The sequence below is a fragment of the Vipera berus genome, assembly GCF_964194415.1.
Source record: "Vipera berus genome assembly, chromosome: 4".
In the NCBI taxonomy this organism is placed as follows: Eukaryota; Metazoa; Chordata; class Lepidosauria; order Squamata; family Viperidae; genus Vipera; species Vipera berus.
This window is the reverse complement of record NC_138206.1, coordinates 40,319,599-40,344,542: the sequence shown is the minus strand read 5'-3', so window position 1 is coordinate 40,344,542 and position 24,944 is coordinate 40,319,599. Positions and strand designations below refer to the sequence as shown.

Below are 24,944 nucleotides of genomic sequence, written 5' to 3'. Positions count from 1 at the left end.
TCCATCCTATAACATAGAAAGTGTTGGTCAACATGATTCAGCCTAATGTAAAATTCATGGTGCCCTTCCACACAATAAGCTCTGCTGCTCTGGGATGTAAATCATCAAAGTAATAACTGGACAAGCATTCAAGAATGCAGAGCTAATAATAATCACACTACGCCAGCAAAGACTTAAATTCTGCAAGCTGTAATCCAAACACAACTAAAGGGTCTTAGGTTGGAGAAGGCTGTACATTCACAAACATACAAACGCTGTTGCTAAATTCAAATAAATTCCCATTTCAAAATCTGCAGTAAATAGGCATGTGTTTAAATCCAAACAATCTCTATTAAGAAACTTGTCAAAAATGTTTTTAAATACAGAAAACTAAAATCAATCTTAATCTTATATGGAAAGAGGGTTAGAGAAACAGAGGCTTAAAACATTAAAGATATTACTTTCTTGGTTCACTTTAGCTTTTAAGAAATCTATATAATTCATAACTGTTGGGCCTCCGCACCTTCCGGCGCGAATTAAAAACTTACCTGTTCCAGCAGTCCGGCCTGGCCTGATAGCTCTAATTGGGGTCCCAGTTTGTATTTTGCTATTGTTTGTTTTTCACTATTGTTCATTCTGTATGCCTACCCTATTCTGTACACCGCCCCGAGTCCCTCGGGAGAAGGGTGGTTTATAAAAACAAATAAATAAATAAATAAATAAATTTAATTTTCCTCTTGGCATGTATTTCCTCGTGGCATGTATTCTGTTATTTTAAGTACAGAGACGATTTTAAATGCAGTAGAAATTTAGGTAATACAATGAATGTTCAAAGAGAAATTGTAGTTTGTATATTTTATAATCCTTGGGATTTAAGACAATTATTTTTAATTGACTAATTTTCAGGACTGATTAAAGTCAACAAAATACAAAGAATGTTTCATTTCTAAGTATATATCTGAATAGAGAAAAATCCATAGATAAATTTAATGAAGCCCATTGTTTCTCAATTTTGTCTGAGGCGCTAATGGATTCAGAAATGACCGTGACATAATTGTGTATATGAAATGTACACTAAACTGCAATCCCTATTAAGTTTAATAGGGCTTAGTTTTGTGTTGTTATAAAGGATCTTTTTCCCCCAGCATTCATTTTTAGATCTAGACGAGAAACACAACTGAAAGATCACTTTTCTCAAAGAAAAATAAAGTTGAGTTTTCCAACATATACTGTACCTAAACTTAATTTAGCTTCTTCTGTGGCATGGATCAGTTGTAGCAAATTTAAATCTATAATTTACAAAAGTAGCCACTTTCAAATGGTCATGCGCAAAAGAGGTTATGGGAGTTTACTTTTGGAATAAATATTAGGTAGGAATCACCTGAATTGTTTAAAATTAATTCAAATAATCAAAACACCTTTCAGTATTTTCTCTACTTTTATTCTCTAAATAAAAGTTTAAATAGTACACTGTTGATAAACAGGCAATCATATACTGTATATAAAGTAGAAAATCTGCAGGGGGGTTAAGAGAGCTACTAAAATTAAAGCCAGGATGGCAATACAAAGGTCCCTCTCTTCCTCTACTGCAATTGAGTCATACAAAGATCCTGGTAGCAGAGGGCAGCACAAAAAAGTGTTAATCCTAATCTGCACAAATGACAATACAATGCAGAAAAGAGAAGGAGACTTGGCACATAGAACAGGCATGCTCAGATAGATAGTCTTGTATAATGAATTACTAATTAATCCCAAACCTTTTGAATAATAATCTCTGTGTGTGTGTGTATCTGAATCTCTCTCTCTCTCTCTCTCTCTCCCTCTCTCTCTCTCTCCCTCCCTCCCTCCCTCTTTTTCACACACACACATTATCAAAGTTTCTAAAAAATGTCAAATTATTTTGGCGTTTCAAAAAGCAAAATCGCATAAAAGTCACGCATTTTCCTTGCCAATAAAAATACAATAATAATAATGTAACCAATAATTTTGTGTTTTTTCTGGTATCCAAAATCAGCTATTTGAAATAGCTCTTTTGCTCTACTAGTACGGCTAGTCCTACACCACTTGCAAGATCATCAATATTTTATTTTCATTTAGAAGACCCTGTCTTAGTACAGCTTCCCTACGAAAGACTCTAGTCTCTTGCTGAAATAAAAGTAATCAATTATGCATGTATCTAATATGCCTAAAAGATTGTTTGTGGATTAACACAATGAATATGACTTTTTGCTGAAAAATACTTCATTTCCTTGCAATGATAAGGTTTTTTTTAAACTAAGGAATATTAACGTGTTCACACATTAGTGAAATACATGGTCAAAGAGCATACAACTTTTATACAAACAGCTATGTCAACCCTGTATTGTTTACAAATCTTATTTTTTCTTATGATCAGGAACTACTTCCATGAATTTTTTTTAGCAATTTAATAGTCAATTATTATATATTAAGATCAATTTTAATAAGTGATATATTTAATACATAGCACTTTTGCTTGATAGTTGGTTAGCAATGAGAAGGAGATTTGGCAAAGCTGAAAGCCACCATCTGATTTAAAGTTTACCAAACAACACTATATATTGATCTAATTATATTCTTCTCTCTGCAGCTATATCATTGTAGATTGAAGGTGTGTTTCAATAGAACACAACTTTGAAGTCAAACATTCTATATTTTCTTTTCAAAAGGCTGGCATATGATATTGATTTGATGTTTAGAGGGCCAAAGTAATTGAAAACCTATCTGCTGATTGTGAGCAAAACTGCATTAGGTAGATGTATCAAAAGCCAACCCTTTAAGATGCAATCTTTTTCAAGACTTGTGGATATAATTTTACTCAATAATTTTAGTAAGCAGGACTAATAACATTTAGTCTTAGAAAACTAGAATTTCAAAAGCTGACTTTTTAATTGCAGAGCAATAATACCCACATTATTACAATACATAGATAGGAAGGCATAATGTATTGATGGAAATATATCTCATTTATTCTTGCTGCTATATTTCTTCTTCAATTTTGAACTGATATGAGCCTTGGATTAAGTGGGTGTATTTATATTTCAATTCAGAAAATCATGAGCAAGAGAGAATGTGCATTTGTGTTTTACTTACTGTAATGCCCTGTAAAATGAACACTAAAATACAGTAGAAGCCTGCCTAGAAAACTAGCTTGCATGGTTGAAACTGTTGCAATGGTACCATTCAACATCCACACATACAATTGGAATCATCTTTCTTAGTATAGATAAAAAGTTTGCATGTTCTCATGAAATGTTTCCATGTGATGGGATCCAGAAGGTTCAAAGCTGCATTTTGTTTTATTTGCTTTCAGGACATGCAAACAGAGCACACTAAAACAGAACGTAAGATGTTTGTACGCATCTTCTGTATAATGTTGAACATGAAAGTCAAGGGATAATATTTATCTTGTGTTTGTTTTAAATATTATCCAGCTCTCTCATAAAAAAAGATGAATAGCTAAAATTTAATGGTCTGGAAATGCAAATTAAATAAAAGTTTCTGATTTATTTTTAAAACGAATTAATGCATCTATGATCATTTGCATAGTTTAACAAGCTTTAAAAATTTGCAGCATAATTCTAGGCATATTCATAGAATCCATCATGTCCACTGGGATTATTCAAGATGTGTCATTGGATTTCAACCACAGAAATGCCAAGGGTTTGAAATGTTGCATCACAGAAATACATAGTGTTTAAAAATGAGATTTATTATTTTTCCAAAGTTATTCCCTCTATGTTCTGTACTGATAAGTGTGTATAATATTTAGTCTAAACTTGCAAAATATTACTTGTTCAATGTTTTTATTCATCCATAATATAGCTATGTTCTGGGTTTTTTTTTGTAAACCTCCAAGTGCTACATTGATTAATACATTGTACGCCTGAAAGAACAACACCATAATCAACTGATTTCTAAGAAGTGAGAGATGCGTCTTTTAATTAACGGTAAGGCCACATAATTCACAACGTGGCATTTCCCTGATTAAATATAAAACATGACAGTGACAATTCCCATTGAGAGACTATGGGTAGTGTATCCCTCATGAATAGTAGACACTGCTAGTAAATTCTGCTGGAACAATACACTATTAGTAGGTAGACAGCAATGCCAAAAGATACCCTTTTAGTTCAACAATTGTTTGCAAATGGAAGCAGGCTCACATGGGTCCCAGGCCAAAACCACAGGACATTAAACATGTTTTTTAATCCTTCTGCCAGCCCAGCAATTCTCTTCATCAGGTTATAAAGCATTGTCTTATGAAAAGCCCTGATCCAAGGTGATGGAATTTGAACAAAATGCATAGCTGATTTTTAACTACAAGCTTACACAGAGATTTCCTTCCTGGTACAAGGAGACTATGGCATGCAAGAGAAGCTTGCTACTTTCCTCCATTTCGGGCAAGAGAAATTTTTAAAATAGTTTCCTAGAATATGAAAAGCCTGTCTTACCTGTAATTGGGAGCAAAGCCTGAAGGATGGCATTGATAAGTATTCCTTTCAGCTTCATTTCCCCCCCCCCAAGGTTGTAGGCCAGTTGGGGGTAAAGAAGAAGGCTGAAGACCACAGTTGAACAGATACCAGGACAAGGAAAAAACAAGAGAAGAGAAAAAGCTTTGTTCTTCTGACTGCCTTCACAGGAAGTGCAAAGCCACTGTGATCTTTCAGAAACCACCTGCTGGCAGTAAGGTTGAAACACACAGTCTTTTGCTCTACCATCAAAAAAACTCAATTAAAAATGGCTACAAACTCATGTACAGTATATGGAATGATCAGTGATTGTTAAAGTTTGCAGCATATTGAACGCCAGTGAAATGGTGTTTTATGCAATGTCCAAATTTCAGTGCAAAATGTCTGCCTTAACTTCACCCATGGTATCTATCTGTCACTTTGATTCCAGCCTATAGCCATAGCCAGACTTCAAGATTTCCTTTGCCACATTTTCTTCCCACAGGATATCCTGGGGCACATCCCTCATGCCCTGTTTGAAAGTGTCAGTGTGGGTCTGTTCAGGCCCCCATCTTTGGATTCTTGTATGTCAGGAACTGTCTTTTCAATTGTACGTGTACTAGCAATATTAGTACAGTTATCTAAGTACTTTGTTGCTGGTGATTGTTTGGCTGATCTTTCTTTTTCACTTGATGCCACTTGGATATTCGGGGCAAAAAAGATTGATAATATTAAAAATATCAATATATAAATAGGCTATATTAAATATTATTGTATGAGATTATTGAAGATTTTAAGAAGAGACTGGACAGCCATTTGTCTGAAATGGTATAGTGTTTCCTGCCTGAGCAGGGGATTGGACTAGATGACCTCCAAGGTCCCTTCCAACTTTATTGTTATTATTAAATTTCATCAATGCCATTGTGGACTCTGGGCTCCATGCCTGATGGCTAGACCATGATCATCACAATACATTTCTTCCAGAATAAAGAGGATCCAGCGTATTGCCCAAACTATTGACTAATTTTGCCTTCAATCACACACAATGAAAATGTTTGAGTGAATCATCAACTAGCGTCTACATGACATTGTAAAAATCAATGCCAATCAATGTAGCTTTGTCAAAGGCTCTTGTACTACTGACCCCATCTTTGCAGTTCTCATGCTTATAGAGAAACACTGAGAAAAGGGGAAACTTTTACATTTGACTTTCCTCGACCTTGAAAAGGCCTTTGACCATGTTCAGCATCAGTTAATTTGGTATGAGCTACATGACCACGGTGTGTCTGAGCCACTCATAACATGGGTCCAGATGCGGCATGTAAATACCAGCTGTCACATGTGATTCACTGTCGGCCTTTCTGACTGCTTTCCTGTGAAAGTTGATGTTCTTCAAGGTTCAACATTGTTGTAGATCAGAGGTCTTCAAACTCGGCCCTTTTATGACTCATGGACTTCAACTCCCAGAATTTCTCAGCCAGGCATGCTGGCTGAGGAATTCTGGGAGTTGAAGTCCATGAGTCATAAAAGGGCCGAGTTTGAAGACCCCTGTTGTAGATACTATCACAATTAAGGAACAATTGCCTTTGCCAATTTGCCCTGCACATCAATATCAAAAAGACTGAATATTTAGAGACCAGCCCAAGCACTGCCATCATACAAGTCAGCAGTAAAGATCTAGTGAAGATCAACTCCTTCCATTACCTAAGATCCTATCTACAAAGTGATAGCAGCATCAAGAGTGAACAAAGCTTGGTTATGTTGGAAGGAGATCACTGGTGTGCTCTGTGATCAACATATACCAATCCATCTACAATTAAAGGTATATGAGACAATGGTACACCCAACAGCTCTATATAATGCTGAGTGCTGGCCTGTCACCAAATGCATTTAGCACTACATTATATGCCATGTACTTGGTTCGTCGGTCATTAAGTGTTTCTTTCCTTGACCATGTCAGCAAGGACACAGTTTGGAAGCAAATGACCACCGTGCCAGTATCAGAGAAGATGAGGAAAAAGCCTACAGTGGTATGATCATGTTTTACGAACTGCATCCTACTCCATTGCCCACATAGCCTTCCACTTTGATGTAGATGTGAAAGGTAAAAGCAAAAATGACAAGATACAATAAATGCAAACATGAAAAGTTAGACCCAGTTAGACCCAGATGCTGCATTTGATTGCACAAGATGGCACTTGTTGATCCAAAAAGCAATCTTGGCATCTGCAGAAAAAAAATGCTAGGATGGTGATATAAGTCTATTGTTGCAACTGACTCCCTAGCAAAATGGAGGAGATTAGAAAATGGTTTATCTAAATTGATATTTTTACTAAAACTGGAGTTTCTTCAAGAGTGGGCATCCCAGGCAAGAGCCACAATGACCAACCCCTATGGAGGATCCAGCTTTGGAAGGTGTGAAGGCTAAAGAAGCTGAGCTCAGCCTTCTGATTTTCTCCCAGGTTGCATAAAGCCAAAAATGCACAGTTCATTGAGCAAAGAACCCAAAATCTAGAGATAATATTGGCAAATATAAAAAATACAGGTATACTGCTACACTTAACTAGTAATAAAAATAATATGAAATAAAACATAGCAACCTGTGGGAGAATTCCAGCTAAGATGTTGACCTAGAGCAGGGATAGGCAATCTCGATTCTTTTATGACTCCTGGACTTCAACTCCCAGAATTCCTGAGTCAGCATAGCTGACTCAGGAATTCTGGGAGTTGAAGTCCATGAGTCATAAAGGAGCTGAGGTTGCCTACCCCTGACCTAGAGCTTGAAGAGATATGGGTCCAAGATGTAAAACGTCTGCATTCCCCTTTCTACAGAGAAGTTCTGAGTGGCCTGCCTCCATATGTTCTTTCCAGATACCTAGGAGTAAGTTTTATTTGGTTCTGATTCTGTTCTCTCTCATCCTCTTAATTACTATGTGAGCTACCTCAGTGTATGGAATTTCATACTTTTATAATTCTAGCCATCAAGATCATATTAGGAGCAGAGATTATGGCTGTTGATATTCACATCCGGAAGGTAACAAATTTGGAAAAGAGTTGATTATTTACTGGCCTGCAATACTACCTATATCTTTTATGCAGTTGTTAATTGTGGACGGGGAAAAGTTACATGAAACTTTGCAGTTATATGTGCTGATTTGATTTACTACATTTATTTAAAATTCTCCTTAATCAGCACTTGGCAGAAGAACATTAAAAGGTACTAATAACAACAATTATGTTTCTGAAAATAAAAATACTGACTTTTTCTCTGAGAATAAAATATATTAATTTAGTATATGTGCTTGCCCGTGCACATAGACAAACTCACACATAAAGAAACTTCCAGCATCAGAGGAACAAATGGAGCACATTTCAGTTTCCATCCACACTTCAAAAATACATTAAACTGGAAATTAAATGCTTATTATCTGTATTTTAAAATTTGAAACAAATATTGAGCTTTGTGTTTATTAAGATTAGGATTTTTAACCTTTGGTATGGATAATAAGTCTACAAAGAGATTGTTATGATAGGTTGCACAGTCAGCTAGATGTTTAGACTAGTTTTGACACTTTTGTCCACCTGTCCAGTCGTTCCCAAGGACCTGGGATAGGCAGACATTGTTTGATGGTGTTAAAGATATTGTTGCAGGATATAAGCTGTTCTATTTACTATTTATTTTATTTGTATTAGGCACCACCCAAATCTATTCTGGCTGGTTCAGAATATATAATAGAAAACCAAAATAAAAACACAGTACAAAATAGATTTAAAAGGTGGCATCTGGCCACTCAATAGAAAGACATCCAGTGAGGGGGCACCATTCACCCTATCCCAAGACCTGTGTTTAGTCCATTTATTTCAAAGCACATTAGTTAAAGTCCTTACCATGAATTGTATGCTCTGCAGTTTGAAAAGGAAAAAATAATGCAGAGAAAAAGAGTATATTTTCTTTTCTCTTTAACAAAGGAAAAACAACAACATGCTAAGCATACATCTAAATAATACACAAGTCAAAGATTGTATAATTAAATAAATGCAGAATTTAGATGCAGTAATAGGCAGCAATGGAAATATAAATGCAAGAAGAATATTAAATTTCTACCGAATGTATTTAGAAACAATTGATACATTTTTTCATTGGTATATTATCCCAATTCTTATTGCTAAACTGGATAGTTTATCTTCTAAAAACTGCTCATAAGGGAGTGATCAGGTTGGATCACTTTCATAAAATGTGATATTATAAACCTCAAAAATTTTGAAAAATGATTCATATGTGAATAAAACTAATATTAAAAGTTGAAATCACAATTCAACATATTTTTTATTAAACTTTATGAAACCAAATATTCCCACAAAGTATACTGAATTAGCTTTAGTTAAAATGAGTTATGGAGCTCTATTTTGATGTCTACAATATAGTATCTCAAAACTACATCTGATGGAGAATGTAAATTAATTTAGAAACCATTCCTAGATACAAATGAGTACATGGGTTTGTACTGGTTATAAAATGTTCTCTCTTCATACAGTAAAATCTGTATTGTAATTCTATAATTCCAATTCTAAATTAGAATAAACATTTATTAATATAAATAGAATTTATTGCAATTCTGAGAGAACTTGTTTCCATTTCAAATCTTGTGTGGTGTGCTTGTTTGGGTTAACAGCAATCACAAGTTTAAAGACTTTACAGGAAGTACATGACTGCTAAGGAAACAAGCCTTTATCAGAACCAAGTTACGGTTATAAATAACTCATCTATTGTTGCCCCAGACAATGAATCCACAATCAATGCTCATAAACTGCTATTAGGAATTAACCGGTTGCCTTTGTAGCAGATTTTCTCAGGCAACTTGATATTAATGGAAGATAATATGAATGCCTTTGTCATCTGAGAAGAGAAAGAAGACATGAATAAAAATTAGTAGAAGAAAACAAACCCGCAAAGGCTCCAGTGGATTGTATTTAATCAAAAATATCATTTTTAACTCCCAAGGAGCAGAAGCAAAGCCAACACTTTACAGTTTCTTTCATCAATGCTCTCTCAAAGGCTAGTGGGTTGTATATAAAAATAAAACTCTTGAATACCAAAATCATTGGTATTCAATTGACAAGTCACAGCCAAACTTGCCTCACTGTAGGTTTCCCCTTACAGGGAAGTTTCATTCAGTTCTTATTAGGTTCCATGAACTAATCTCCTACAAATTCCACAATTGCTGGCAGAGACATATTAATTACTGCATTCTAAAAGGATTATCTAACTCCCATCTTTTTTAATGGAGGAGGCCTGACACTAATTCTATGTGTTTCCTAAGATTCACTCCTGACAAAATAACAAACAAATAAGCCAGGTAGCTAGCCACCCACTTTAGCTTTTCCTGAGTGGCAGTTGCTCTAGTTTTTGAGATGGGGGGGGAATAAGTCTTAAAAGAAAAATCAGGTTGTTAGATTAGGTTTTCTGGATCATAGTTCACTTCATTAAATATATGGCATATAAACCTGAGAAAGGAGAGTGTGGGATGGTGATAGTATAATAAAAAGCTTCATTTGTTAATTCTGCCAAATCAAGTTGCTAATAAAAGTACAAATGCAACACTTTTTCATTTTCTTATAGCAAGGTTATTGGGCTCTCAAACAAACTCAATCTTTCCTTCTCACTCAGGCTTCTGAATAAGTATTTCCCTCAACTTTTCTTTACATATATGATAGTGGCAAAGTTTATTTGCCCTTGCCCTCTGGAATATTCTCCCATTGGAAGTGAGGTCCATCCCCACACTCTTGGATTTCCAGAAAAACCTGAAAACCTGGCTCTGCTACTTGGCCTGGCACCTCAAAAGAGGCCTTATACATTGGAGTGGCTGAATGGGCAGAGAAGACTACCATCATCTTGGTTTTTTAGCTTTTTTATTTAATTCCTCTATTTTTAATTATCTTGTAGGACTTTTTTTTTTACTTTTTATCCTATTGTAAACCACCCAGAGTCACTGTATCAGTGAGGCAGGAGGCATAAAAATTCCGGAAATAAATGAATAAAATTTAATGGGGCCCATATGGAACACATCCTTCTATGTATCTAAGGAATACTTAGATCAGAGAATTACACTCTCTTAACATGACACAATCTACACTCAAAAAAGTAGATAACACCTCTGCTCTGTGTACTATAGTGGTTGCCTGTCAGCTATCAGATGAAATTCAAGGGTGTATGTATAGAAATACAGAAAACAGGAAACCTTTCACAATTCAGGGTCCAGTTATTTGTGGGACTGCCTCAGTGTTATGTCTGCCTATTAATTCTAATAGAATAGGTGTGCTGTGGGTCCCATCATTAAAATTATGTCACTTCAGCAGATCTCGGCATAGAGGAGTACATAAATGGCTTTGAAGAATATTTGCAGCAACCATTAGGAAAATGTGAACTCCGCTTGGGAAAACAGGAAAACCTGAGAAACTCAAGATTGCTGCACCTTAATTCTCTTCGGTATAAGGTATAAAAAAGAAAAATACTGATAGGTTCTCAAGAATCTGTTCTTATAGCCTATATTAATAGAATTCTAGAATTTATATTTTTGAACTGTGGTGCCTTGAAGGTCTGACACCTGAACACACTTTGTCTGTAGCCATTCCTACCCTGTGGAATAACAGCTCCTCTGCAGTCTGTACTGTCCTTAGACAATATTCAGGAAACCTTTAAAAATGCGGCTTTCTCAGCAGACTCTTCGGTACGGTGACCCAGTTGCCTATTTAGTATTAATGCAATATTCCTTGGTGTTCATGGGGATTCCTTCCTCAGTATAGTAATATATAGATAGTTTTTCAGTTATTTATTGCTGTTTTTATACTTATTTTGTTTTACTATGGTATATATCGCCTAGAGTCACTTGAACAATTGAGGAAGCTTATAAATTGAATAAATGAATAAAAATAAAAAATAAGCAAATAGATTATCCAGAAATGGGAAGGAATATATTAAAAACGTAAAATGTTTTCTTCCTAAGCTGATCTTGAAAGACATCTTGTGCATTCCAGATTTATTTTGTTCTCAGCTAGAATTTGTATCCTTTTTTTTTAACGGCTGGTTCATTCTGATCCCTTAACAAACATAAAAAAAGTTGGTCTGAAAGAAAATGTTAGTAAACAAATTGCTGACATGTAGCCTTTCATAAAAACATTGCTATGAATGCAGTATGAAAAAAGCAGAGTGCTGTCCAGAGTCACTTTTGGTGAGATGGTCAGTTATATAAATTCTATCAACAAATAAAATAAATAAACCATAGAAACTTGAAAAAAATGAGCTCCGGATGTAGAAATGCAAAGTGGTCTGTAGATACAGAAAATACCTCTTTCTAAAATAAATGTATTTAAAAATCAAGGTTCATATCAGAAGAATTGATTCAGAAAGCATAGTCCAGACTAATTTTATTTTTTGCAGATGATTCACACTTCTAAATTTTTTCATCTTCTTTACTTTATTGTACATTAAGCATAGCAAATAAAACAAATTCAAATTAATTCCAGGAATAGTTATTTTCATACTATTTAATAACACAATAGCTATGTAATATAGATTTTTCATATGTAATCAAAACTATGCAATTTACCATAGTAAAAAAACATGTAAGTCACTTTGGTTATTCAAAAAGGTAGGAAAAGCTGTTAATATAAATAAAAAGTATTTTCAAATATGCCTCAGCCAAAGTGATAACAATATAACAAAGGCAGTTAGTTACCAATCAGCCTATTTTACTGCCTATAAAGACTATAACTCTTTTGGTTAAGTGAATAAAACGAAGTGTAAATTTGTTTTAGAACACATTTACAAACAAAAGGCAAATTAAAGAGTGTGTGTTTTGGCTGGGTTTATATTCGTTTTTGTGAGTTTTATTATATTCATTTTTCATTATAACCTTGGCAATCTCAGACCTCAAAGTTGTCCCATCCCAGACAACTTTGTGAAGCTTTTTTTGATTATTAAAAAGAGTATTCATTCAAGGAGCAAAACTTACCATCCACATTTCTCATAATTCTTAGAGCCAGTCCGTCATCTAACCTAAAGCCTGGGGAAAAGCTAGGTTTTTAAAGAGCTCTTGAAGATGGGCATAGTAGGATCCTTATGGATCTATGAATAGAGAACACCATTTATAAGAAGTAATGAGACAGAATGTGTGTTCCATTTATGCATAAGATTACCAAGACTGCACATTTATTCATACTTATCTGGATATTTTTCATGAATTTATACACACACACACAAATACATACATACATACATACATACATATATATATATATACATACATACACACATATATACATATACATACATATATATATATACATATACATATACACACACACATATATATACATATATATATATATACATGTTTTTGTAGATTTTCACGGGTACAGGTATCTAGGTCTTGGCGCATTCGGGTCTTTTCCCATGTAAGATTGATAGTGTCTTGGTGACGTTTCGACGAGGTCTCACTCGACATCTTCAGGCTGGTGTCTTTGGCTTCGTGCTTGTGCGAGCAAAGCGTGATCGGAGCTGCCGTCTCTCTATAAATATTGGTGAGGGTGTGTGGGGTGCTCGCTTTGTTGCTGTAAGCGGGTTGGTTGGTTGTGTTGTTACATGTTGATTGGTTCACACATTTCATTACTTTTATTTAATAAATTTATTTAACCACCCATTTAGAAATGGAATTCTGGTTGGAGAAAAAAAGATAATGGTACAATTGTTTTTATAGCTGATTCCAACAATAAAATTATCCAACAAGTGAGCAGGGACTGAATCCAAGATGCTGTTTACAAATTTCTAAATCTAGACATAGTGCAGATGAATATATGAAAATGTTTGGTCGCACCAGTTAAGTTTGCAATTATTTGCCTCTCTTTTTCTTCTCCCAAATTTTCCTTCTGTTTTACGAATACATCCTTCTTGCCCCAACTGAATTTTCATTTTTATAAACTTGCTGAAAAATAGTTAACTCTCTTTAAAAATCCAAGCCTTAAAGGCAAAATGAATTATGCAGGCTGTGCCAATTTGCATATCCTAAAAATGTGTTCATAGTATGAAATTTCTTGGCATGAATTTCAGACTTTTAAAAGCTGGTGTGGGGGGGGTTGCCCTCACAAAAAGTGTATACAGCATAAACAATCCTTCAGGATTTGACATGAATATGCAAATTTTGAGTTTTGCAGAGTTCCCATAGTGTCCTTATCTTCTTGTTATGGAAGTGAAAGGAGAGATGTTCAATTGCATCCAAAAAAACGTTAATCCCTACAAAGGATAAACAAGAAAAATAGTTTAAATGATATTTTGGCACTGTGAAGTAATCATTTTGGCACTTTTTCTTCAAAATTCTATGATAAAAGCAAAGCAGCTACAAGGCAGAGAAAATCCCTGCATGAGATTTTGGAAAGCCACTATCAGCCAGAGCAGACAATACCAGAATAGATGGCACGGTACAGAAACTTCATTATCTTTTATAAACATTGGGAAGTACTTACCGGTATGCAAGTACACAATCTCATGTAATTCTATTTTGGCTATCAGCTATCTGTCATTTTGGGATAAGTCCTAGGATGTGACATATTATACAGTAGTCAATTTTGTCAAAAGTGAAAGGAACCAGACAGTTTCATTATGTTTTATTATTTTATTTATCTATCTAATTTACACTGCCTCCCATTTTGCAAGAAGTGACCCTGGGTGGTGCACAACTATCAGATGAAACAGCAAATGTAAAAACAACAGATATAACATATAAACATCCATATTAATAAATATCATAACAATCAAACATGGAAACCATAGGCAAAAGGAGGATAATAATGATACTCAACAAATGGAGCCATCTAAGTAAGACTTCAGTTCCTTGAGAGTCCCAGGCCTGATAACCAGTCTTGCAGGCCTTTGGGAATGTCAAAAGGGATGGAGCTAATCTAATTTCAAAGGGTGGGGGAGGGGGAAGGATGTTCCATAAGGCAAGCACCATGGCAGAAAAGACTGATTTAAAGCAGGTAAAGGATTTTAACCAAAAACACATTAAAGTGATTTTAATTAAAAACAAGAGAGAATTCAAGTTTGTACTATATGTGTCAGACTCATAAATCACAACTTCAAAAATATTACTTCAAAAGTAATATAACAAAACCAAGCACTCACTAGGGTATAGCATTAAAATAGTCTTCTGGGGTCACAGTTTTGATTCCACCAAAGAAGTCTAGAAGCCAGATGTTGATGATGTTCAGTTTGGCAAAAAACCAGTTATGCCCTATAGGCCAAAGTGCCATTTCAGGATGTCTACTGAACAGTGCTGTCTTTGCAAAATCAGCTTCTGTACGATTCTGAACCTAAAAAGAGTTTTCAGCAACATAAAAGACATCAAATTAGTTAACCATTATATTTTTCTGCAAGTCTTCTCAAGATAGGACAATTTGAACAGCTTTCTAGACTCAATCCAGTGGAATTGTTGACTTTGTCCTTAGAATTGCAGCCTGTTCACTTAGCTAATAATGTCACAACCAATAGCTGGAAAACAGTGTGTCTGATAAGTTGCACAAAAAAAGCAGGATATGCTGCTTTTGATTTTGTCCTGGTTACTGCTTGGATGACTTGTAGTGGTTAGGAATTTTGAGGACTGGATGGTGGCTAAATTTGTTTTTAAAACTGTACTAAATCATTTTTTATGACAGGTTAGGATACAAATTGGACATGATAAAAGTTTATGTCAGGTAACCATGAGAAAAATTTGAGAAGAGCAGTGTGGCCTTGTGCAGAGTTTTGCTCTTCAGCAATCATTGAGAAATGTAGAAAATGAGAAGAAAGTTTATTGTTCATTTGTTGATTTAGAGAAAGCATGTGATAAAGTCAGTAGGATTTATTCACATAAAGTCTTATGTGAATATGGAGTTGAAAGTTAACTGTTGAATATAATAAGATGGAGATATGATGGAGATAAAGATGGAGAACAAGTGGGATGCTTAATAAATGGTTTGACATTGAACACAGAGTAAGTCGAAAATGTGTACATGTACCCAATATATTTATGGATATATTTATAAGGAATGTTTGTGATGAATATGAAGGAGGGTTGGCTGGCACTGTGAATGAATTTGTACTTTTGAATGCAAAGAGTCTCATATTATTGTCTGAGAACTGAATGTATCACTGTAGTAGGTATATTATATTTATTATATGAAGCAATGAAGTATAAAAAGGTAAAGGTAAAGGTTCCCCCGCACATGCGTGCTAGTCGTTTCTGACTCTAGGGGCCGGTGCTCATCTCCGTTTCAAAGCCGAAGAGCCAGCGCTTGTCCAAGGACGTCTCCGTGGTCATGTGGCCAGCATGACTAGACGCCAAAGGCGCACGGAACGCTGTTACCTTCCCACCGTAGTGGTCCCTATTTTTCTACTTGCATTTTTACGTGCTTTCGAACTGCTAGGTTGGCAGAAGCTGGGACGAGTAACAGGCGCTCACTCTGCTACGCGGTATATGGATCTGATAATTAATGCATTAAAGAGTAAGGTAGCTATTTTAGTAGATAGTAAATAGTTTCAGGTTTACATAAATAGAAAAAATATTAAGCAGATAGATGAATTTGTTTATTTTGGTAGAATAAGAGGGGTATAATTAGTGGCATTGAAAGAGACTAGAATTAGTTGTATCTTTATTTCTTCGGGTCACTGTCTTTTACATTCTGCAATATGAAATGATGTCACAGGTACAGTATGTGCACAGGTTGCCCACCCCAATTACAAACACTGATGTCATTTGAACTATAATACTATAGACAATTTCTTTGGAATAATTCCTACTAAACTCAAGAGAACTTGATTCTCACCTTCTCTACTACCACCTGGTTCCTTGAATTAAGTCTGAAGTGCAAAGCTCCAAATGAAGATTAAAGCAACGTTGTTTTATGTGCTGTTTATTTGTATAGTTATGCTGTAGATGTTTTATTGTATTTTTATGAACATGTGGAAACTGTCAAAAGTCTCTTCTGACTGCAGCAAGCATATGCCTACATAAACATGTTTTGCCACAATAAAAATGAATAAACCTGTTGCAGTATAAAGTTTTGTAGGCCAAAGATTATTTTTCATCACCTTGCCAACTGGGAAGAAGAAAGCAACTCCTCTCTGAAATCCCAAAACAAAAGAGGATACCCTTTTTAGCAATATTTTAATCATATACTCAGTAGTTTGCCACATAATTCGCAAAGTATGTGAGATGATTCAGTTCCACCAGCGGAGTCCCGTACATGAGGAAAGTAGCTGGGTAAGACAATGCATTGTCCTATGCGGCTATTTCCTCATCACAAATTAAGAAAGTCCCTTCATTACACCAGGGTCAAATATTTATATGGATTTTTATTGTTAAATATGTAGGCTCAGGAGACAGAGATTAATACCAAAGTTTAAAACACACTATTATGAACACTATTTTCTACTTCCGAGCTAATATTTGCATCTGTAGTCTTGTTACCAGCACAAATATTGGTTTACCTTCTCAACTACGCCATTGAAGATCACGTGGGCACATAGAGGATTTTGAGGATCATAACCTTGCTTCTTGCAATAAGAGGTCTGTGCCAAGGACATAGTTAGAGAGGCATTTGCATTCACCTGAAATACAAGAGGTAAACTGGATTCAATCAAAGTTCCGTCCATTGAGTAAAATAATGCATAAAAGATAATTTGACATAAAATATACTTGTCAAAGGTAATGTACCTAAAACACTTGAATTTCCTTGTTTCATTTTTCTATTCAGTGTAAAAATTTAAAAATCACATGAAGTTGATTCAGCCTTTTCTATAGGCACAAGACTGAATTGTGACCTCTTGAAATATTCAAACAAATTTATTTTTGGGAAAAAGTGAAGTTATAGAAGCACATGATTTAAATATAAGCATTTTATATTTCTTGCTTCAGTATTAACCCAGATACACATTACTAAGTTCTGAAAAAGTGCTTTTTGTTTTTATCTCCAGCAATACAGATGACAGCTGGAGACGTTTTCCACAGATAAATAAACTCAGTCATGAATCAGCAAATTCTTGGAATTTAGTAAGAATTTGCTGATTCATGACTGAGTTTATTATCTGTGGAAAATGTCTCCAGCTATCATCTGTATTGCTGGAGATAAAAAGAAAAAGCACTTTTTCAGATACTGTCCTTCCGAATGAGGAAAGGACAAGTTAATCACATGGTCCAATTAGTGCCATGGAATTATCAAAAACATTTTTAGAAATACAACCCACACAGTGGTGGGATTCAGCTGGTTCGCAGAACCAGTAGCTAATTTTTTGTTGCCCAGGCCCAGAATGGACTTCCGGAAGTGGCATCCACACAGAGAATCAGTTGTTCACCCACAGGACTGAAAGGTTTCTTTAGGATCGTCATATTTTATAACACCACATAGCAGAATGCTACATTTTTCTCTTTTCAGAGAAAGAACTTTATAACCATCTCTAATAACCATCTCATATCTGGAAAACTGTACGTTGATGACAGAGTAATCAATGAACTCTAATTTCAAGAACAGAGTTCCAAAATGTGCAAGCCTGTCCCACATGAAGCACTTTTATTGGAATCATCTAAAATTTCACAAATAGGCAAAATGTTTTCCAGACCTCTAGAATTCTATCTTTCTTACCATCTATGAAAAATTGAGCGAACATTTAATATTAAATCGAGCTGCAATATTTGCATAAAGTTCAGATATAAATAAGATAACAAATGCTTAACAACTTTTAGAAGCGCTTGTGATATTCACTCAAGTTTCTAATGAGCAAGAAGTCACTGGACCCTAACTAAATGTGCGTTGTACTGTACACAATAAATAAATGAGTAAGTGGAGTATTCATTATCAAGACATTTAAAAATCATTATCCAAATCAAACAAACATAGTAGAAGGTCACGTTATTTATAGAACTTTGTTTTGTCAAGTACTTAGTACAGAAGTTAACAAGATACAGCTTACTTGTTTAGACATACTTTTCTTGAGAATTTAAGATTTTCAGTCTTACAAGCTTAACTGTAAGTCTCTAATTATATTTTTGCAACAAACCCAATGTGTACAAATGCTAGACTAGAAAGCATTTCAGAGATATGGCTGAGGTCCCAAACAGTAGTGGATACTTTCAAAATCTGAATTCAGGTCTAGCAACATACAGATTAAGGCTGTCACAACTTCCTGCATACTTCAGAAGGGAAGAAAAGGCATTCCATGAAGTTCAAATTTAAGAGGGTAGAAATGTTTGTGGCATAACCCTCATCAAGTTATAATAATCTATCATTAGAGGGTTTTTTTTCTTCGTTGCCAATCAGAAACAGGCATTGAAAACATGCACTAGAACACAGGTCCCCAACCTTTTGGGCACCAGGGACCGGTTACGTGGAGAGAGGTTTTTCTACGGACCGGAGGGGCATGGTTTTGTGTGCTGCCCACATCCTGTGGATGGGGCTTTCCTTGTTTTTGCGGACCAGTTGCTGGCATGCCACCGCCCAGTATTTGTCCACGGACTGGGGGTTGGGGACCCCTGCACTAGAAAACACTGGCAACAATTCTTATTACCACTCTATTAAAGAAATATGGAACCAACTGTAAACTACATAAGATAATTATAAATGTATCATCATGGAAAAACTATCTGTCTATCTACCTATCTATCTATCCATCTATCTGCCAATTTTTCATACAATGAAAGACAAATTGAAAAAAGAAAAGAAAAAGAGAAAAAAGTGGAAAAAAGGAAAAGAAAAAAGAATTAAAGTTAAAATAGCTTCCTACTTTTTCTTCTACAGATACTGTAGATACAATTTTAAAATCCCTCCTTCCTCTGAGATAGTGTATAGCAGGGGTGTCAAACTCAATTTCATTGAGGGCCGCATCAGCATTGCGGTTGCCCTCAGGGGGCTGGGTGGGTGTGGCTTGGGTGGGCGTGGCCAGCTCTACATCGTTCACATCAAGGATGCCTATGGGGGCCTGTGCAGGAGTGGGACAGATCTGAGGGTCTCTGGCAGGAGGAAGGTCTCTGGGCCAGGGCCAAGGCAGCGGAGGCCATTGCGGGGGCCATTCCCTCACTGTTTCCAGGATGGCTTCGCGGGCCACATGAAACCACTTCGCGGGCCGGATCCGGGCCCCGGGCCTTGTGTTTGACATGTCTGGTGTATAGGTTTCTTCAGTTCCTTATATAGTCCAAGTCTAGCTTAAACTTCAAACATACTTTAAATCAACATTTCATTTCTTCACTGCTTTCTGTAAAAAGTCCATATAAGGTTTCCAGTCTTTCAAAACAATTGGCTTCATTTCAAATCACTGCTATTAGGTAACTATCAGATTAGTCTGAACTACTACAATCTGGTGCCAGTGTTCAATAAACTGAAAGACTGCACATAACTTGCTATATCACCATTTTAATTTGACTTGAATCTATAGCAGACAAGATGTCTGTGTTTTTAACAAATACATAGAAGTGTGATTTCTGTGAGACCTTTATCATCCCAGGAATCAGATTTAAAACAGTCCTGCTGAATTTTGCCTTCAGTAGCCAGAAATTCTATCCTCTACTATGATTTTTTTTTTCAGCCAGAAGGCGTCTATTTCTCTCTCCAGTCATTTTCCCACAGCATGTTTGTGATACAGGTAGACATATACATTTGACAAAATAAATTTTACTGAACTGGTCAGATTTTGTTGAACACACACAAAGTATGGAAGAGGTACAGAAGTACTATTAAGGCTACAGGTAGTCCTTGAGTTATGATCACAACTGAGTCCAATATTTCTGAGACAGTTGTTAAGTGAATTTTCCCCCATTTTACAATCTTTTTTGTTAAGTGAATCACTGCGATTGTTAAGTTAGTAACACGGCTGTTAAGTGAATCTGGCTTGCCCACGTCAGAAGGTCACAAGGTCCCACATGATCTTGGTATACTGCAACCGTCAAAAATGTGAGTCAGTTGCCAAGCATCTGAATTTGGATCATCATGGGGCTGCTGCAATGGTCACTAAGTATGAAAAACAGTCATAGGTTTTTCCAGTGCCATTGTAACTTTGAACGGTCACAAAATGAACGGTTGTAAGTCAAGGACTACCTGTACTGTGTCATATGGGCAGGGCTTTTTTTCTCATAGAACGCTCAGAACGGAGTTCCGGTACCTTTTTTGGATGGAACCTTGTAGGGTAGGCAAGGCGGGTTGTATGACATGTGTGAGTTCCGGCACCTTTTTCTTTTACAAAAAAAGCACTGCATATGGGTATAACAGAAACATCATTCAATCAAAATTAACCCAAGCAGCAGCAGTAAAAAGCACAGTGAGCTATCTCTTTAGTTTGTTCCTGCTGGAAAAGCAATTACACCCTGTTAAGATGACACAGCATTTTTAAGCTAGTCCAGACAACAATTTTCTATGCGTCTGCGTGACAGATTCTCCTACTACACAATATTAGTTGTGAACAAATACTGATACATTGCAAACTACCTATAACGGCATATCCTTTACCGCCTTCAAAAATCAGGTTTATACCCCAGCATCAACTGAAAATCATATACATCCTATTGAGTTAAGTTTTCTCATTGGAAACTGCTTGCCACATCCCTACTTCCCAGATCCCATTTTAGTCCAGATGGGAAAAAGTTCACAATGCAATCAGATTGGCATACATCTTTCTCAGGATTTGCAGCCAATTCTCAAATAGTAGACTTCTTAAGGGTTACAACCATGGTTTTTAAAATTGATCTGCATCTGTTACACAAAAATCAATTTTCCTTTGCAACTATCCCCTCAGAAAAGATGTTTTTCAAATCATAGATATGGAGGTGTCTAAATGTGTCCACTGAATCACTTGTAACTGAATGTGAGTTTGCCATAGTTTCATCTAATTATCTTTAAGTATTATTTATTTCCTCATGAATCATAAAAGTTTCTATTCATTTGACTGATACTCCCTTGAAGACAATTTAATATTTAATTATCAACATTCAAAGTGCAGATAGGTTTAGTTCAGTTCAAGTTAATTCAAAGGAAGTGATGAGGCAGAGAACATCCTGCCTAAGGAGCCATCACCCCAGAATCATTGTGGGATTTCTCCCATCCCATAATTCTTAAGAGTACTGTGTCAGAGCACTGCTAACACAATTTATTTTAAAACTTGACATAGACCAGTTGATAGCTGTGAATCAAGAAAAAATAGATGGGCAAAGATACTGTAATTCATTCTTTTGTCCTATCGTGATGTGGGGAACCCTGCCTCTTGCTAAAAACGGTACTTGACTCAATTTTAAAAAATCAAATTTAATAAATCCAATTTAATAAACCCAATTTATTAATATTTATCAATGTTATGAAAGCAGAAATTGTGTAGGATTTCGTCCATTTTTGCAGGGAAAAATATTCTTAAAGTAAAAAGAAGAAAATAAATCAAGCTTGCCCTATATAGGCTTGTACTTACTTTTTCAGGTTAAGTAAAAATTATTTGAGACAGAGGAAGTTCTCCAAACAGATATGTTTTCAATACATCTTTTAATCTTTCGTTCCTATGAAATTCCATCTACTACATTTGGAGCCTTCCTTTATGGTTCTATGTTTTAATTACCTGGACTAAGGTGAGCATAGAGTATCATGATATATCACTTATATATCTATTAGTGTATGTAACTATTTGGTTTAATTATAGTTTATTAAATATATATGTTACCTGACTCCCAGCGTCTCTCATTTATTCAAATATGCTGATCACAGCAGTAAATTAAGAAAAATGCACCTACACTTAAGTATAATATGGCTTGACATCTATATTTAAACACACACCTACACACAAAGATTGCTTCCAATTACACTATTGTTTTAGAAGATGATGAAAGACAAAGAAGAATGGATAAGAGTGAGGTCAAAAAATTCCAAATAAACTCATCAGAGTTTTGAGCTACCAAGAAAGAACTGAAAGGAACTCTAGAGAATGGCTTGTCATATGTATGATAAATGACAAAAGACTCTAGTAACAGTTAGCTGAGTCCCTTACAGATTGACAATTTCCCATACTAGGTCAAAAGAATGGGCCAGTTAAGGTTGTCATTTTAAACAATATTTCTTGGAAGTGGAGCTGAAATCCTATGCCCAGGTTTGTAAGAAATGTGATTGGCGAAAACCTAATGTGAACATTCAGCTTATATGTGTGTGCAAGTTATCCTATCACAGAAATGTTGTTGCTCTTCTTTCTAATCCTTTTAAAGCACCAACATCTCTAAAACTTCACAGCTTGGAAGCAGAACATGTATTTTTAATACTCAGCAATAATAATTGTAACAATGACCCCTCTCTACACAAATATCACAGTAGCTGTCTTCATTCACATATTGCATTAATAATTAAATGAATTCACAACTTAGTATAATATATAAACTGACTTGTGGTTTAATATAATGCACAAATTATTACAATTCACTCAAAAAACAATGCTTAAAAATATGGCTTAGCTGAGCATAATTAGAGCACTAGGGTAGTTGACTAAATCACTGAATGCAAGACTTTAATACAGAGTAAAACTTGCTTCAGGTTGTTTTTCAATTATATTTCTATTTTGTACAGCCTAAAAATCAGTCTGTTTTATTGTGAGCTATAACTCCAAGGTCCTTTTCACAAATCTTACCCATATTTATACACTTTTTCATAAGATCTTTGCATTTGTCCAATTTAAAAATTTAGAATTGCCATCAGAATCTGCTGTTTATCATACAGGATAAAATACACCAGATCATCTTTTTCCCCCCACAAGACAAATAGCCATTTTGAGAAAATAGGCTTTGCTACTTAAATTGAAGGAAAAATTAAAACACCTTCTTGCCACTACAATAGTTACACTCCATTCCAGACTCCAATATGAAAAAGTGAAACAAAATCCCGTTCAGTTTTTCATACAATATCTAACAGCCTTGAGCCAGAGAACTGGTATGAAATTCCTGCTCATCTTGGGGATTGGATTATGATTGTCAAATCTTGACATCGTAATTCTCATGCCAAAAGCCTTGTTAGCTAAAGCACAGAAGCATGTACAGTATGAACTAAAAATGGAACATTCAGGACATCACATAAAAAATCTGTTATTTTATGCCGAAAAATTAAATTCATGACTCTTTTTGCATCATCCTTTTCAAAAGGTCAATACGTACATATGGTGCGGTCTTTAAAACTATGTTCTCATAGCCACAGAAAACAACATGATTAATTTAATGTGACCCACAACTCGTCAGAGCGTAATCTCAAAAGTGGAGAGCATCAACCTGCAATACAGAAGGAAAAACTAGTTCTGGGGAAAAAAAACTAACAACCCGGTACATTTAAATCATTTTTGGTAACCTGACGAGTCTAATCTTCCTCATAAGTTAGTTATTAGTGCAAACTTCCTTAAAAACTGACCGAAAATGCTGACGGTGGAATCTGCATTTTCTTCTTTTACAACCGTGCCGGGCCACACATTAGAACAGGGGTCTTCAAACTTGGCCTTTTTATGATTTGTGGACTTCAACTCCCAGAATTCCTCAGCCAGCATGCCTGGCTGAGGAATTCTGGGAGTTGAAGTCCAAAAGTCATAAAAGGGCCAAGTTTGAAGACCCCTGCATTAGAACCTCAAACCGCAGAGACCTTTCCCCAAACCAGCCGGGCACTGCCTGCAAAGGCAACGTACCCAGGACGATGCAGCTGTCGGCCACCGCTCACCTTCAAGTCATGCACTGAGATTTCCAGCTCCGTCAGGTACATATAAGGGACCCCACTACCTTTTCCCACCGGCCCGTCGCTGATGGAAAACACATTGGCGAAGGGCTGGCCCCGCATCGGAGGATCCTGCGTGGAGATCGTGGCCAGCGCGCCCCAGTCACACACGTGGGCCACGAAGCGGGCGACCCGCGCCGTCTCCTGGTGCGGGGGAATCGCAGTCACTCCCGCCAGCAACCATACCAGCCGCCACATCTTACGTCCTTTCACAGACACTTTTGGAAAAGGTCCCTTAGGGAATAGGGGAAATTGGGCACTTAAAAAGCTAGGCAGCCCCGTTCTCCTTCAGCGCATCCAATAAGGTAGCTGCCTGCTCCTGAGAGTTCACGTGAAAGGAGGGTGGCTAAGATTTTCATCCAATGGCAAATCAGGTTACCCCCTTTTTAACCAGTAAGATCTAACTAATGGCGGAAAACATTGTGGGCATAGCTACACGTTGTGGGCGGGATTATATTGCTGTCCACCAATGATAATACGCCTTAAACTTCAGAACACAAAACGTGTAGCTAGCTAGGTAAATAAGGAGGAAGCGATAACGTATTTTTCCTGTCTGACTGGATATATAAGTGTCTTCGTAGAGCTATATGGTTATATGGTTTCGCATGCTGACAAGTACAAGTAATTAACACTAAAATGGCTATGTTTTAATGACACACTGTTGTATAACCTAACCCAGGGGTAGGCAACTGTGGCTCTTTTATG

At 36.0% G+C, this 24,944-nt stretch overlaps 2 protein-coding genes across 8 annotated transcripts in view; both read right to left on the bottom strand.

Moving 5' to 3' along the window:
- CD247 (CD247 molecule) overlaps window positions 1–4,548 on the bottom strand; it is a 30,609-nt gene extending 26,061 nt beyond the window's left edge. For all 3 annotated transcript variants that reach the window (XM_081328082.1, XM_081328083.1, XM_081328084.1), the window contains exon 1: window positions 4,452–4,548. In XM_081328082.1, coding sequence (XP_081184208.1) covers window positions 4,452–4,509 — 58 coding nt within the window. In that variant the 5' untranslated portion in view covers window positions 4,510–4,548. The remainder of the gene's footprint in view (window positions 1–4,451) is intronic.
- A 7,308-nt stretch (window positions 4,549–11,856) lies between these two features.
- Window positions 11,857–24,700, bottom strand: CREG1 (cellular repressor of E1A stimulated genes 1). 5 transcript variants are annotated; one of them, XR_014026427.1, is made up of 6 exons: window positions 24,186–24,700; window positions 16,969–17,088; window positions 16,570–16,602; window positions 14,626–14,813; window positions 13,968–14,037; window positions 11,857–13,737 (listed from the first exon to the last, which is right to left on the bottom strand). XR_014026427.1 is itself a non-coding variant. In XM_081327613.1 (5 exons), coding segments are annotated over exons 1-5 (594 nt in total). In that variant the 5' UTR covers window positions 24,438–24,583; the 3' UTR covers window positions 11,857–13,736. The 5 variants fall into 5 exon arrangements, 3 of the variants coding, with proteins under 3 accessions (XP_081183739.1, XP_081183740.1, XP_081183741.1); XR_014026428.1 differs by having other exon boundaries at window positions 13,968–14,813; window positions 24,186–24,610; XM_081327613.1 differs by lacking the exon at window positions 13,968–14,037 and having other exon boundaries at window positions 24,186–24,583.
- Between the last annotated feature and the right edge of the window lie 244 nt (window positions 24,701–24,944).

Bases quoted from the DNA above. Each gene is read 5' to 3' on its own strand.
- CREG1 (XM_081327613.1), bottom strand. From the start codon at position 24,437: ATGTGGCGGCTGGTATGGTTGCTGGCGGGAGTGACTGCGATTCCCCCG. The intron at 17,089-24,185 runs GTGAGCGGTGGC...CTTGTATTTCAG, and splicing joins TCTCAGTGCATGACTTGAAG to GTGAATGCAAATGCCTCTCT. The intron at 14,814-16,569 runs GTGATGAAAAAT...AACTCTTTTTAG, and splicing joins TCTTCTTCCCAGTTGGCAAG to GTTCAGAATCGTACAGAAGC.